Source organism: Pongo pygmaeus, chromosome 8 (genome assembly GCF_028885625.2).
Source record: "Pongo pygmaeus isolate AG05252 chromosome 8, NHGRI_mPonPyg2-v2.0_pri, whole genome shotgun sequence".
Taxonomy (NCBI): Eukaryota; Metazoa; Chordata; class Mammalia; order Primates; family Hominidae; genus Pongo; species Pongo pygmaeus.
The window spans coordinates 94,472,337-94,488,954 of record NC_072381.2 but is presented as its reverse complement, the minus strand read 5'-3'; the positions used below and the strand labels follow the sequence as shown (position 1 = coordinate 94,488,954).

The window sequence follows — 16,618 nt, the reverse complement described above, 5'->3', positions numbered from 1 at the left end:
CCCTACTCAGTGACTGCTCTCATACTTCTTCATTGTAGCTGTCGGCTCTCAGAACATGATGCCGAAAGTATAGATCCTTGGTGTGCTGAGTACTTTGAACTGAAAGACATTGGAAGGGCCTCCGAAGAAAGATCTCTTTGACCTTCTCCTGCCCTCCTGTCTTTCATGCTTCTTTCTCCCCTGGAGTGAACCATGGAAACTAGAATTCCTCTTCTGCAAGACAATCATAGAAACTAGAAACCCTCTCCCCAAAGCAAGCCATAAAACTTAGGAAGGTCACTCTGTCCCTTCTCCCTTCTCATTTGAAGACCTTTAATCCAGAGGAATCCTGCCCTATGCTTGCAAAGAAGAAATGCTACACAGAGAGTCCAAGAAGAATTTGAATCCAGTCTATTACCATTAGATCATACTTTTGTCCAAACACATCTCTACAGAGCTGCCCATTCTTCATGGAACCTAAGCACAAAAATAGTTTTCCCTGGATCTTTGGGTCTTCATTTCTGAAGGCTCTCATATCACATAAAACTTTGATTAAGTAAATTTGTTATGCTTTTCTCTTGTTAACTTGCCTTTTGTTATAGGAGTGTCAGCCATGACTCTTACAATGAGTGAGGAGAGGTATTACCTACCTCCTTTTACTCCTACATGCTCTTGGAGCTGATTATCACAGTCTGTAATTTTTCCACCTTCCATTCCTGCTTCTGTGTATTTTGATAAATTTTTGCAGGTCAGTAGACTTCCCTTGGTAGAATATTTCCTGCTTCTCACCAGCCCTTAAGCCAATCCAAGGAAAACAAAAGAACATCATAGTGCTTTGTCATATGACAAGATTACAAAAGCAGCATCCAGTGGCAGAATGCCCAACTGCTCCGGGACACAGCCAATAGCTGACTTCAGTTCTCCCCATCCCTGCTTGTCAGTGATTAGTCTATATTGTTATCACAAGCCCAGTCTGACCAATGAGTGTGAGTGAAGGGCCATTTTGATTGTCAGCTCCTGATTCTGCAGAAAACACGAAACTGAGCTGTACAAAGATGCTGATGAGGGGCTGCAGCATGCAATTCACTTCACCAGCAGTCACTAAGGTCTGATCTCTTTTCTAACCACACCTGGAAGATGGGATGCTGGACCCAGGGTATGCATAGAAAATGGGAGTTATTAGAAAAGCAGCTTTGCTTGCTTTAACCCAGGAATTGTATTTCTGGTATGTTGTTTCCTTTTAGACAATTGCCCTAAAGCTTCTCTTGTTTAAGGAGCAGGAGGATGGGGGAGGTTATTTCTGCTCTCAGCAAAAGTCTTAGAACCAGGGTCTCCTCATTTGTAAGGAAGCAAGTAGGTCCCTGGACCTGGGCTGGGATATGAATTGTGATCAGCCAGGCAAGAGTTAAGAGTGGAAGTCTGTGCTCTCTGCCCATCTTATAATATCTTAAGGGTGATCATCTGTGGTATTCTTGAGTGGTAAGTCCCATTCCATCTAGCATTTCATTAGAATTACTGTATAAAGGATGACAGGCAGAGGACACTTGACATGGGAATGCTGGACCTATTGGATGTTTATTCATTAGCTGCAATTACCCCCCATTAGCCTTTTTTAATAAAAAGTAAAAATTTAGTTGACATGTAAAAATTGTATATATTTATGGTGTAGAGCATGTTTTAATATATGTATATATTGTGGAATGGCTAAATCAAATTATTTAACATATGCGTTACCTCAGCTACTTACCTTTCTTTTTGTAGTGAGAACACAAAATCTACTCTCTCAGCAATTTTCACGTATGCAACATATAATTATTAACTATAGTCACCATGATGTACTATGTTAGCCTCTTAATATGGTATAATGCCTTGGCAAAACCCAAAATCCCTAGCAGGTCTGGATCTTTGAGTTTGGAAATGGTCCAAGGTGCATATACTATGTCTGTAAATACCAGAGGGCAACTGTTTGTGGGTTCCTGGTGTAGGGTCTATATTCTAAATTCAGAGAGATGAACTCCTTTAGGGCCACAGTCTTTCTGCCACTTATGAACCTACAAGCAAGTTTCCAGGTGTTAAATCAGCTAGGGAATCATTTCAGAATTTATTTCAAATATTACATTAATTCCTAGGGGATAAGGAATTTAAAAGGAAAGTGTTCAAATGATCATCTTATACATTTATATACTTTTACCTTTCTGTTTACACCCCTGTGACTAGATATTACATTTGTGAGTGAATTAAAAATGGACTGCAGAAGACAATCTTAAGAGTCCATGGAGACTATTCCACATGTGTTTAAGAGACCCTTGCTGTCCAGGTCTGACTTTAACCTGAACAAAATGGAGCTCACCATGTCAGATGCTGGCAGTTTGAAAGGGACTGCTGTAGACCTGGATGGATCTCTGCCCTTTTGACCAGCCTCACACTGGTGTCCCTCACACTCTGTCAGGGAGGCATTTGCCCAGATATTCCTGGGCTTACAGCAACCCTGTCAACAGCAGCAGCTGCTAACTGGGCATGGGGCTTAGTTGGGGCTCCTAGGCTGGAAAGACAGTCATAGTTCCTATAATGTAAGGATAGGCTGGCTTCAGGGGGAGGGTGTTCATTCTAAGGGAGGGGCTCAAATGAACATGTCGAGAATAGTATGGTATGGCTTAGCAATTACCCACTGTTCCTAGTAGGAGAAATTTTGGGAATTAATATTACTGTTATAGTCCCATACACAAACCACACAATTACCTCTATTCTAACAGAGTTGAAATGTTTGGATTTATTGTAGCATTACTATCAAGAATACACATTAATTATAGTATTGCTATCAAGAATACATATAAATACATGGCTGAAGCCATAAGTGAGATAAGAGATATTCCAGGGTTAGTCAAAAGTTGATCTTTGAGGTCCAGAAGTCTGGATGAAAATAAGATGAGACTGCAAGTTTTGTTGTTAGGCAGGCACCACTTATGACCCTTGGCAGGAAGGGCAGGAATGACGGTTATATTGTGAACTGAATGAAAACTGAGAACTAATCAGCATCATGTGGGCCTGAAGCATTTATTGCTACCAGTGATTAGTTGTAAGACCTTCTGACTATGTAACTGTAATGAACTATAATGAACATGAGAAAACAACTCTTTTTTTTTTTTTTTGAGGTGCAGTCTTGCTCTGTCGCCCAGGCTGGAGTGCAGTGGCACGATCTTGGTTCACTGCAACCTCTTCCTCCCAGGTTCACACCATTCTCCTACCTCAGCCTCCCAAGTAGCTGGGACTACAGGTGCCCGCCACCACACCCGGCTAATTTTTTTGTATTTTTAGTAGAGACAGGGTTTCACTGTGTTAGCCAGGATGGTCTCAAACTCCAGACCTCGTGACCCGCCCACCTCGGCCTCCCAAAGTACTGGGATTACAGGCGTGAGCCACCGCACCTGGCCAAAAAACAACTCTTTAAAAATGTACCTTAGAGCAACATGCAAAGCTTCCCTGCTCAGCAATCCCAGGTTGGAGCCCCCTGTCTTCCTATCCTCCTACCCATCACAACCACCACTGCAGGCTTCTGATGCTCTGTTTTCCTCCTCTGTCTCAGTTCAGTTGCTCTGAGTTAGAGAGGAGCTCTCTGGGATTGGAGCTGACTGCGCCCTGGCCCATTTCCTCACTGCCATCCTCAAGCTCAGATGCTGACAGGAAAATACTGCCTATTCCTGAAGGGGCATCCCTTAGCAGGCGGCCCAGTTCCTTCTCATAACATTTGGCTGCTTGCAGCAGGTCTCCATTCTGCTTATGAATTAATCCTTGAAGATACCAATAATTCGGTGCATTTTGTGGAAGCAGATTTTCAGATACATTCTGTGGTTGGTCTTTGATCTCTTCCTTGTCGGTTGATTTTTTGCTTATGGACAAACCCTCTAAACCACGTTGCACAGCAGTGTCTTCAGACTTCCCATTATATTTCTGAAGGTTGCAGTAGTGCTGAAGGGATTGTTGCTTCTCAGCATCAGGGACTTCCTTATTGAATGGTGTCTGATAACATTCCCCCTCCAGGAACTCAGCAAGATCGGAGTATGCATTCAGAGGATTCAGTCCCTTCTCAAGAGCTTTATTCAAATAGTCCATAGCATATTGCTTTAGTGCTTCAATCATCTCTTTATTTCCACTAGCTTCAGATTCTCCTGTATTCTGCATTTGTCTTACTTTTGCCTTGTAGCAGCACCCGATCTGGTGATAGAGGTAGCCATTGTTTGGTGTGGATTCCAACACCCGTTGAAACAGTTCAATAGCTTTGTCTAGGTCACCTTTTCTTCTGTAAAATTTGGCTGCACTGCGGAGGACATCTGTTTGGCAAGGAGCCTTTTCCAAGGCTTCTTCAACCAACTGCTCTCCTTCAGCTTCTTTATTCATCTTCTGTAGTTTCAGGCCCAAGAGAACCTTGACGTATTGGTTATCAGGACTCAGCTCAATGGCCTGCTTCAAAACATCAGTAGAGAACTGTTTCTGTGGGTTATTATCCAGATGGTACATCGCAATTGCCAGTCCAGAGGAGAATTCTGGGTTGTTGGGCTTTTCTTCCAGAGCCTTCTCAAAACACACCTTCGCCCTTTCATCTCTTCCACACTTCAGTTGTGTCCACCCTTCCTCACAGTCAAGTTCAGGATACTCAATACTGTATGGATTTGAAAATTTCTTGCAGGTTTGTTTCACCTTGTCTACATAAATCTGAGCATCTGAGAGTCTGCCCAAGTGATAGTAGACCCAGGCGTAGTTTCCCCAAGTGACTAGACTTCTGATTTCTGCTTGGTCAGCATGTTCTTGCTGGATTAACTCTTCAGCTTGCTGTAAGCATTCCAGGGCTGCCTCGTTGTTACCATCTAGGTGTTTTATGTAGGCCAACAAGTTGTACATTGTAGCTTTGAACTCAGTGTTTAAAAATTCAATCTGGTTACACACTCTGTCTTCTAGATCCCTTGAGACACTTTCTTCCTTGAATAAGTTCCAGGTGAAATGGCATTTCAGCTGTGGAAGGATTTTCTCCAGGGAATTCTTGGTGACCTCACTGTGGAGAAAATAAACATGGTCACTGTGATGTACACTGCCAAGCACTGCACCCTGTCATCATTAATTTTATATGTCAGTTGAACTGGGCCACAGGATGCCCAGATATTTGGTCCAACATTATTTCTAGGTGTGTATATGAGGTTGTTTCTGGAAGACATGAACATGTGAATTGGTGGACTGAGTAGAGCAGATTGCTCTCCCCAGTATGGGTAGGCGTTATCCATTCTGTTGAGGGCCTTAATAGAACAAAAAGGCAGAGGAAGGGAGAATTCTCCCTCTGCCTGACTGCTTGAGCTAGGACATTGGTCTTTTTCTGCTCATAGACTAGACTTGGACTAGAACTTTCACCATTGGCTTACTTGGTTCTCAGGCTTTTAGACTTGGACTGGGACTACACCATCAACTTTCCTTGGTCTCCAGCTTGCAGACAACAGATTATGGGACTTACCAGTCTCCATAATCAGGTCAGCCAATTCCTCATAATAAATCTCTTTATATATAGATGTTCCTTGACTTATGATGGGGTTATATCCTGATAAACCCATCATAAATTGAAAACATTGTAAATAAAAAGATGCATTTAATACATCTAACCTACCATAGCTTAGCCTAGCTTAAATGTGCTCAGAACCCTTACATTAGCCTACAGTGGGGCAAAGTCACCTAACACAAAGCCTATTTTATACTAAAGTGTTGAGTATCTCATGTAACTTATTGAATACTGTATCGTAAGTGAAAAAAAAGAATGGAATTATCACTTTTGTACCATCGCAAGGTTGGAAAAATTTTAAGTTGCTTCCTACATTCACTTTTCTATAGCTACAGTCTGTGCAGACACCCACAAAGCACATCCCTTACACCGTGTAAGCAGATATGCAGGAGGTGAGGTAAGATGGGTAAGAGGAGGCAGCTTCAGTGACAGGAAATGAGATCTCTCTCACTCTGCTCAATTACCAAGTCAGGCCAGGAATGGTGACTCATGCCTGTAGTCCTAGCACTTTGGGAGGCCAAGGCCGGTGGATCACTTGAGCCCAGGATTCAAGACCAGCCTGGGCAACATGGCGAAAGCCTGCCTCTACTAAAAATACAAAAATTAGCCAGGGATGGTAGTACATGCCTGTAGTCCTCGCTATTCGGGAGGCTGAGACAGGAGGATCACTTGAGCCCAGGAGGCAAAAGTTGTAGTGAGCTGAGATCACACCATTACACTCCAGCCAGGGTGATAGAGTGGGACCCTGCCTCAAAAAAAATAAAAATAAGAATAAAAATTAAAAAATACCAAGTCAGTTCTCATTCCTTGTACATTCTGGGTAAGGTTTGTTTAGCTATCCAATGACTCTTTATTGGGCTACCTCTTTTTGTCACTTTATTAGATATTATGGATACTAAGAAAAATAGAGATTATCGCAACCTTCTCTGCCCCCCAGGTGCTTGCAATTTTGTTAGGAGACATGTAAAGAAATAAAAGCCCAGGTATGTCTGCCAACATGTTATGTGATTTAGGTATTTTTCCCTTCATCTTTTCCACCACTTACAAACAGACCCACGGAGGCTCAGCTTGAGTCTGATTGAAGTAGTCTCCCCATCACACAGGCCAGATTCCCAGACAGAATGAATTTGTTGCAACAAACAAACAAAATGGACACATTTTTGTTTTGTAGTTGGAAGATACTAAAGGAGATCACTTGCCTTATTTAGCTGGATAAATTGCAAGAGTTCTCAAAGTGTATTCCCATTATCTACGTTTGCCTGGGGCTTGGGCTGTATGTCCCTCACTCTGAGTTTGTGCTTCTTCCTTCTTACCAGTAGAGTCATGGCACCATAAGATTGGAAAGAACCTCCAGAAATCATTAAACCAAGTGTCCTTATTTTTGGATTTCACAGACAAGCACAATTTCAGAAAAAAAGTTATGAACCAAATACGGCTGCTAATGTATCTGAAAAGATACCAACCATCTATTCTGACCAATATTTTATTTTAAAAGATAGAAAAGAAAGAAAGTATTTTCCTTGCCACTGAAAAAGTAATCTCAGAATAAACAAAATTCTTTAAATTGAATGCATTTGGTTCTACAAGGAGCCACTGACTTTATTTGCAATTTACCATGGACCAGCACTGGCCCCCACACCGCTACTGCAAGTGCACTGATCTATTATACTTCCTGTCTCTCTCTCCAGTAATGCTGATCTAAACCGTTTTTGACCCAATGTGATTGCACATGAAATGCTTTATAGTGAGAGATGCAGAATCAACTCAAGGGCAATGGGAGTGAGGAGGGAAGTTGCCATCTACATCCAGATAGCCTCTTTATGTGTGTGCTTCGATTTGGGGAGAGTCCTTCTCCTTTTCTTGGTCCCTGTCTAGGGTTCCAGTGTCAGTATCTTCCCTGTCTATTATAGGGTCCTTCCTTCCTTCCTTCCTTCCCTATTTTCCTTCTTTCCTCCCTTCCTTCCTTTTTTTGCAGAGACAGGGTCTCACTATATTGCCCAGAGTGGTCACCTATTTTCCTTCTTTCCTCCCTTCCTTCCTTTTTTTGCAGAGACAGGGTCTCACTATGTTGCCCAGAGTGGTCTCAAACTCCTGGTCTGAAGCAATCCTTCTGCCTCGACATATCAAAGTATTGGGATTACAGGTGTGAGCCACCACACCTGGCTCTAGGGGTTTTTAATTTGCCTTCACCTGGGGATTCTAACCACCCTGTATGAAGGACTACAAGTCAAAAGTCAAGTTAGCAATTATTTAAAAAACGAATACCAAAAGTAAGTTATAACGATGATAATTGAACAACTCTGCTTATATCTGTTATGCCACTAAATCATAATAAAGTCGTGGAAACGTGAGTTAACTTTGCTGATGGGTGAATTAGGAAGGTTAAAAGGAGAAAGGGTGAGTCTCAGATCAATAGAATGTATCTGCAGATTTGTAGGTACATATGGGTGCCTGAAAATAATAGCTGAACACTCTAGTAATTAATAGAGAGTATCCAGTGGACCTGCAGAATGACAGGTGACGTTGGATGTATTGTTGGATGTATTTGCCTCAACGAAACCAGAAACCACCTTGCAAGTCTGATGACACTATCTCTCTCTCTCTCTGTTTTTTTTTTTTTGGAGGGCAGAGGGCTTTGACATATCAAAGCACCAGGGATCTTACCAAACTAAATTTTAAGCACTTATAGCTCAAGATTCTCCCTCTGAGATGAATCATACTTCCACCCTGTCATGTATCAGCTTCAGAAGATATCAATTGCTCAAGAAAGCGTTGGACAAGCAGAAAAGCACACTGAACATTTCTGGACTTGTGAAAGAGCTCTGAATATGGATCTCTCAGGGATATTCCATCCCCACCAATGCTTTACCAATGCCAGAGATGGCCAGGCTGAGACATTTAATGATAACATGGAACAATTTATTCAGGAAGATAGTCAATTACTCATGTGGCTTTATGATTATAAAACCCACGGAAAATTGGGTCCCTTGATTCTCTTGATTTTTCCTAAGCCTTACTCCCTAAAGTCTCCAATTGGATGAGGTATTTGATACCTGATGTCTCCTTGAAATAAAATTTGGAGCAAAATATATTGGACTGGAAGGCCTAAGACCTCGATCAGAAGAAACATGAACCCCAGACCCAGAGGTCAGGAGGTTTTCATTATAATACTATTGCCCTCTTAAAACAAATACTCCAATTGCCAAGGTTTCCTCACTTAATAATTTATCTCATATGCGTTTTTGAAAGTTACTCTGAATACTTCTTATATGTATAAATAAGTTAGTTAACAGTAATTAATGCAGATATTTAAAGAAATACAAGCAGGCAGGTGGGATGATGACTACAGTCACTTGATAAAGAACAGCTAGGTGGCCGGGCGCGGTAGCTCACGCCTGTAATCCCAGCATTTTGAGAGGCTGAGGCGGGTGGATCATGAGGTCAAGAGTTCGAGACCAGCCTGGCCAACATGATGAAACCCCGTCTCTACTAAAAATACAAAAATTAGCCGGGCGTGGTGGCAGGCGCCTGTAATCCCAGCTACTCGGGAAGCCGAGGCAGAAGAATTGCTTGAAACCGGAAGGCGGAGGTTGCAGTGAGCCGAGATCGGGCCACTGCACTCCAGCCTGGGCGAAAGAGCAAAACTCCGTCTCAAAAAAAAAAAAAAAAAAAAAAGAAGAAAAAAAAAAGAATAGCTAGGTTCAGGTGAAATGTGGGGAGTAGAATGCCAGTCCTACCTGGATCTGCATCTAGTAGAAGACCTTAGGGAGATAGGATTCCCTCAGGTCCAGAAAGAGATTTCCCATGACCTCAGATTGCAGACACAAGATTTCGCTTACTAAAGCAGTTAAAGCTAGTGCTGCTAGTCCTTAGGAAATCCCCAGAATCAACATAGTTACAGTCTCTCACCTAACCCAGATCATGACCACCTGTCTTGCCCACAGACTCCAGGGTAGATACCACATCTCCTTCCCAGTCAAAGCTATTACTAGAGTAGAATCTTGAAATTTTCAGAAAGTGGCCTTCTTGAAGTGGTAAGAGTGGGGATTTCCCCACTCTTGTCTGCACATGTGCAGCTTGTCCCCAATATGTGCTGGTTATGCTCCAACTGACTACGTGAAGGAACTGGCAGACCTGCACTCAGCTGGTTGATCAGAACAGGCCCAATCCAAGGAGTCCATCACTTCAGAAAGCAAGTGAAGGAACTCTCCAGAGCTGGACTTCTCAACCTTTAATGTACATATGGACGCAAACATCTGGAAATCTTTTTAAAATGCAGATCTGGATTCAGATAAGCTGGGATGTTACCTTTCTTACAACCTCCCGGGGGATCTCAGATTCAGACCACACTGTGAGCAGCAAGGCTCTGGGAAGACTTCCCTTTTTGGCAGTGATTTCCAATCACCAGTTTCCCATACTTAAATTACCCCTTAAACAGTCAAGCTTTGCTTTATTTTTATTTTATTTTTGTTTTTTTGTAGGTCTCACTTTGTTGCCAATTCTGGTCTCGAGTCCCTGGGCTCAAGCAATCCTCCTGCCTCAGCCTCCCAAAGTGCTGGGATTACAGGCTTAGCCACTGTGCCCAGGCACAAGCTTTGCTTTATTTCAACATTCTTCCCACACCTCCCCCCTCCTGCCTCTTGGGGTTTCCTCCTTCACATTTACACACATACAATGCAGGAAGCCTTGTATGCATTTAAGGAAGAGAGGATTTGGAGATGGACATTTCTTCTGTAAGCCATTCAGTGTGCCTATGAAGTACTTGTGGTCCTCTTTAAATATATGTTTGTTTCTGGACCTTATTTCTGTTTTACTTAATCAGGATTTCAGAATGCAGGACCTAGAAATTTGCATTCTATTAGAAGACTCAGGTTGATGTGACTCAGGCCACTCACAGAACACGGTTTGAGAGACTGCAAGCAACACTTTCTCCCTGTTCATTGATCACGTGGGAGGCTTAGCAGGTCACTAGACCTGCTAGAGGACAACTCAAGTAGACATATCCCCCAATTATGAAAAAGTGCATTTCAAGGTAAAAGTGACTTCAACATAAATTGGAATTTTGCAGTGCCGAATTAATTATTGACACATTTGCTGAGAAGCAAGCATGGTTTAAAAATAACCACAGTCACAACAAAACCACAAACCTCTGACTTAGGCTTTCTAAATATAAGAAACAAAAGATGAACCAGGACCTCCAGTAACTTCCCTCCAGGCCCCAGCTTTCACTGGCCCGATTTTACCTGAAAGGATCTGAGCATGGGCTCTCTAGGATCTCTCAATATGCCCCATCCCTTCCCAGCTCCCAGCTCCCATTTCCCTGTGTCCTTTGGCTGTCTAACTCTATACATCACAAAAAGCTACAGAAATAAAAATGCATGAATTGGTAAGGCAGATTTATGCTTGAATTAGATAAATGCATATTTCATCTCTAAGCAAACACTGAAATAGCATAAGTCAGGAAGTTGTACATAAGAAATTCTGTTTCCTATCAGAGAAGCAGGGACTATTTACCTCATGATGGCTGTTTCCCTGCAGTTCTGAAAAGCTGGGGTCCCGGTTGATTTTATTTTTAGCTTACTGATTCCAAGCAAATGCTGAAGAGGTTTCCACCCAGGGTGCTGTTAGGTCTGTGCTTTTATGAAACGGGAAAAGAAAGTGAAACTGATGGAACCCTATCAAGATCCCTCTTGAGGGGAAACTGAAACAGAATCTGTGAGAACTGAGCTCACTCACGCCAGGAACATGTTCCAGACAGATTTGGAAAACTGTGGTTTGAAAGTTGTAAAAAGGCACTGTGAAAAGAAAATAAAATTTTAGAAGCTTCCAAATGTGTTATGTCAAGAGGCAAAGTTAAGCCCTGAAAACTGACTCATGTAACGTGACTGTTTTTTTCTCAGGTGCATGACTGTTGCTCTTTGACCTGTGTGGTGAGGGCTTACATGTTAACCAGACTCCCTAGTCTCACTGCAATTTCTGCCTCTCGGGTTCAAGTGATTCTCCTGCCTCAGCCTCCTGAGTAGCTGGGATTACAGGCGTGCAGCACCATGCCTGGATAATTTTTGTATTTTTAGTAGAGGCAGGGTTTCACCATGTTGGTCGGGCTGGTCTCGAACTCCTGACCTCATGATCTGCCCGCCTTGGCCTCCCAAAGTGCTGGGATTATAGCCGTGCGCCACCGTGCCTGGCCTCAGATAACCTAGTCTTTATTAAAACGTAGACCTCATGTTATGGAAATAGAGACCCTTTTGATTGTTACTTTTTTTTTTTTGAGACAGGATCTCACTCTGTCATCCAGGCTGGAGTGCAGTAGCACGATCTCAGCTTACTGCAACCTCTGCCTGCCAGGCTCAAGCGATCCTCCCACGTCAGCCTCTCCAGTCGATGAGACTATAGGCACATGCCACCACGCCTGGCTGATTTTTGTATTTTTAGTAGAGACGGGGTCTCACTATGTTGCCCAGGCTGGTCTCCAACTCCTGAGCTCAAGCATCTGCCCTCCTCGGCCTCCCAAAGTGTTGGGCTTACGGGCGTGAGCCACTGCGGCCAGCCATGTTACCTCTTTACAAAAGAATATTAAGCAATTCCCTTGGATTGTGATCAATAGTAGCCAATCAAATTATATATCTGTATGTTAGCCTCTGTATGGAAAATGTTGGCCAGGCACGGTGGCTCACGCCTGTAATCTCAGCACTTTGGGAGGCCAAGGTGGGTGCATCACTTAAGGTCAGGAGTTCAAGACCAGCCTGACCAACATGGCAAAACCCCATCGCTGCTAAAATACAAAAAAATTAACCAGGGGTAGTGGCGTGCTCCTATAGTCCCAGCTACTTGGAAGGCTGGGTGGGAGAATCCCTTGAGCGCAGGAGTCTGAGGCTGCAGTGAGCCATGATCGGGGCCACTGCACTCCAGCCTGGGTGACAGAGTGAGACTCTGTCTCAAAAACAACGACAACAGCAACAACAAAAACAACAACAACAAGAGAAGCTGTCATTCTGTTCAACACCTCTGTCTTTGCCTATGTAAACAGTCCTCATTTTTCTCTACACTGGAAGTACTGTTCACCATTCTTGGGTATAGCTCCACTCCTGGGACTGCTGCCCTCAACTTTTCGCTTGAATAAACTCTTTTAACTGGATCCTGAGCCTTCTGATTATTGTATGTTGACAGTACTGATTATGCGGTCCTACTCCCAGAGATTCTGGTGCAGTGAATCTGATGTGAGCTTAGCAACCTGTGTTTTCACAAGTGCCTTGGAAATTCAGTGCAGGAGTTCCTGTACCACATTTTGAGAAGTGCTGTCATAGAGATATTTTAAAAAGCAGTTTTCCCCTTTATTTGTGGAGCTAATGTGGTGAATTAAGCAGCATTATCAGACAATCTTGAGTGAAGGGAAGAAAACCACAGGACACCTGGATTTCAGGGACCTCTTTGCTTAGTTCTGGGATATTTCTTGAGTCACATCACTGAGTCTCATTCCCTTAACCTTAAAATGCCCTGGGATGAATTTCCTTTTTGCCTTCATCCAAATGATAGAAAATTATGCCCTGGGGAGAACCACTTTCACCCTTCTCCAAGATCTGCGTTCAGTTCTTGTGGCTTTGGCCACTCTGAGGGGTGGGTAACTATCAAAGACTGGCCCTCACTCACCAGATAGGAAGCCCATCCCTGGCCCCCTCTCTAAAGTGAGCGTAGTTGAAAGCATTAAGATCTTTCACCTTTTGGCCATCGGGCATAGAGTCAGATGATCAGCAGTAGAGTTTGGTGCCTCCATTAATGACTCTGCTCTGACACCTGCTCTCTATCTGATGTCTTGGGCAAGTAATTTGCCCTTCTAAGCACCATTTTGGTCATCTAGAAAATGAGGCTAATAATAGAAATAATAGCTCTTACTTCCTAGGGTTGTTGGAAGAGTGATATGAGGTCATGTGTAAAATGTGTTTAACACAGTGCCCACTTGTCAGGCCTCTGAGCCCAGGTTAAGCCATCATATCCCCTGTGACCTAAACGTACACATCCAGATGGCCAGTTCCTGCCTTAACTGATGACATTCCACCACAAAAGAAGTGAAAATGGCCTCTTCCTGCCTTAACTGATGACATTATCTTGTGAAATTCCTTCTCCTGGCTCATCCTGGCTCAAAAGCTCCCCTACTGAGCACCTTGTGATCCCCACACCTGCCTGCCAGAGAACAACCCCCCTTTGACTGTAATTTTCCTCTACCTACCCACATCTTACAAAATGGCCCCACCCCTATCTCCCTTCCCTGACTTTCTTTTCGGACTCAGGCCGCCTGCACCCAGGTGAAATAAACAGCCTCGTTGCTCACACAAAGCCTGTTTGGTGGTCTCTTCACACGGACGTGCATGAAACCACTAACTACAGATCACAAAGAAATGTTACCACCATGACTTCTGGTATTAATATATTTGTGTTATAATTTTAAGTGAATTTGTGAGTGTGTACAGGGGGCAACAGAGTTCCTCAGTGGATGGGGCAGAGGAGGATGCCCATCAGCTGGCATGTGCCAGTGAGTTCTCCAGGTGATTTTCCCATTTGGAAATTTTTAACACAGCTGGGGAGGAGCAGCCCAACCTCTTCCTGTTCCTATAGCCTCTGGAAATAGGAGCACCTTGATGTGAACCTGAGTCCAGCATAGTTCAGAGAGCCCCCCTCAGACCTCCTCAGGTCAGTGGCTATAGACACACCTAAAGACAGGACCCTGTAAAACCTTTCCTGCAAGCTGGCTACTAAGATGCTGGGTAGTGCCTGGCTTTCTGGTCAATCCCACTCACAGAGACACAGTTAACATCACTCTTGACCAGGAACTTATTCTATATAAAAGGGTTAGCCTGAGGTATTTGGCAGTGAATTCCTCTTACCCATCTCATCCCCAAACACGACATTGCAGAGCATCTTCAAGTCCTTGGGGCAGAGTAAGGTAGGGAATCCAGTTTTCCTTTTCTGCCCCCCTGAATGGTCGATGGGGTCTTCCCTCCCTGGCAATTACCTTCTCACTCCTTCCCTAGAGATGCTTGGTGGGAAAGGCATCCTTTTCTCTTAGTTCTCCCTGACATGCTATCCCCTGAAGAACTCCAGGAGGTCAATATATATATTTAAAAATGAAGTTTACTGAGATTATGCTTTATATACAATAAGATGCACCCATTTTCAGTGTGTAGTCTGATGAGTTTTGGTAAATGTTTGTGCTTATGTAGCCACCATCACTACCTCCCTATAGACTATTCCTATGATTCCAAAAGATTCTTTTGGGAGCCTTCCTACTCAATCCCCACCATCTCCAGGCAACCACTGATCTGCTTCCCATCATCAGAGATTAGACTAGTTTTAGATTATAGATTAGGTCATTACACTTTTGAGGAGAAATTCTTTTCTGCTGCTGACCAGCATTCACTACATCAATAAAAATAAATGCTAAGCTTTGGGTTCGTTTTTATATAAGAAATGACAAAAATGCCCATTTGTAAGAATTGTTTCTTCTACTTCCCACCTTAAAGTAATGCAACGTTTCAGGGCAAAATTGCCCTGTTCATGAGTGGGTTTGCAGTACTGATTATATCTTTCACAATATCTGTTGAAAATAAATTCCTCTTTTTAAAATTACAAGGAAAAAACCTGTGACTTATCTTTTCAAACAAAATGAAAATAACAGAAAAGCCCAAAAGAGTAATTCCCTTAGGTCTACCCTTGAATCAGCCAAGTTTGTGGCTGAGTGAAATACACTGCTCCTGCCAAGCCTTCCTCTCATCCCAGGAAATAGCTGCACACAGGGAGGAAACGAGCTGATGGATTCCCCACTCTGCCTCCCCCGTATATAGTTCCATGGAGAACAGTTCCAGAAACTTAAGGATCCTGTGTGTACACCAAAAGAAGCCACAGGGAAAAACCCCTCAAACATCTTATAAATGCTCAGACTGATAAAGACATATTGAATCTATAAACATCAGGACAATTCAGGAACGTGCCTACACAGTAAGGAACTCAACTTACAATTTGCATTCAAAAAGAAGCATGATTATGCATTCTTATTTCACTGACCTCATGACTGCCCTCTGCGTCTCTGCTGTTCCGAAAAGCTGGTGACCAGGCTGATTTGTTCTTCAGAAGTCTTCCTGTCTGCCTCAAGTAAATACTGAAGGAATTATATAAAGGGGTGGGAGAGTAGGGCACGCATCAGCTGATGTTTTCTCCGTTTTTAAGTAATTGCTTTTAGGGGAAGGAAAAGGAAACTGGAAAGTGAAACTAAATTAAAATCGTCAGGAGGAGGAAAATGAAACCTAACGGCTTGAGACCTGCAATGGCTGAGCCAGAGTACATTATTCAAAACTGTGACTAAAATTTGTTTGAGAGAATGTGGAAGCATTCCTAATGTAAACCAAAAAATTAAATTCTAAGGCCATACTCACTAACCATGTGACTGGACTCTTGCTTTTGGCCAAGGGCATTCCAAAGTGAACCTGAAAACTGATGGGAAGGGGAAGCTGGATATGCCTCATTACATCCTTTTTCCTTTTGGAATTACTGATAGAACACACTCTTTTTTTTTTTTTTTTTTTTGAGACAGAGTCTTACTTTGTTGCCCAGGCTGGAATGCATTGGCATGATCGCAGCTCACTGCCACCTCTGCCTCCTGGGTTCAAGTGATTCTCTTGCCTCAGCCTCCCGAGTAGCTGGGATTACAGGCACCCACCACCATGCCTGGCTAATATTTGTATTTTTAGTAGAGATGAGTTTTCGCCATGTTGGTCAGGCTGGTCTTGAACTCCTGATCTCAGGTGATCCACCCACCTCGGCCTCCCAAAGTGCTGGGATTACAGGCGTGAGCCACTGCACCCAGCCAGAACATGCTCTTTTTAAGTGTAATAAGAAACATTTACAACCTATTCTCTCTGAAGCCTGCTACTTGGAGGCTTCATCTGCATAATAAAACCTTGGTCTCCACAACTCAGACATTCCTTTCTATTGATTGTCTATTGAATTTCTATTGAATGTCTCCAAACATTCCTTTCTATTGATAATAACTCTTTCAACCAATTGTCAATCAGAAAATCTTTGAATCTACCTATGACTTGGAAGCTG

The 16,618-nt window shown here is 43.1% G+C and overlaps 1 protein-coding gene across 2 annotated transcripts; it reads right to left on the bottom strand.

Annotated features, from left to right (window-relative positions):
* Positions 1–2,726: 2,726 nt before the first annotated feature.
* On the bottom strand, positions 2,727–15,987 carry IFIT3 (interferon induced protein with tetratricopeptide repeats 3). 2 transcript variants are annotated; one of them, XM_054503506.2, is made up of 2 exons: positions 15,578–15,987; positions 2,727–5,026 (listed from the first exon to the last, which is right to left on the bottom strand). In XM_054503506.2, exons 1-2 carry the CDS (start codon positions 15,580–15,582, stop codon positions 3,559–3,561), a joined length of 1,473 nt encoding a protein of 490 aa, XP_054359481.1. In that variant the 5' UTR covers positions 15,583–15,987; the 3' UTR covers positions 2,727–3,558. The 2 variants fall into 2 exon arrangements, with proteins under 2 accessions (XP_054359481.1, XP_054359482.1); XM_054503507.2 differs by lacking the exon at positions 15,578–15,987 and adding an exon at positions 11,033–11,515.
* Positions 15,988–16,618: the final 631 nt, after the last annotated feature.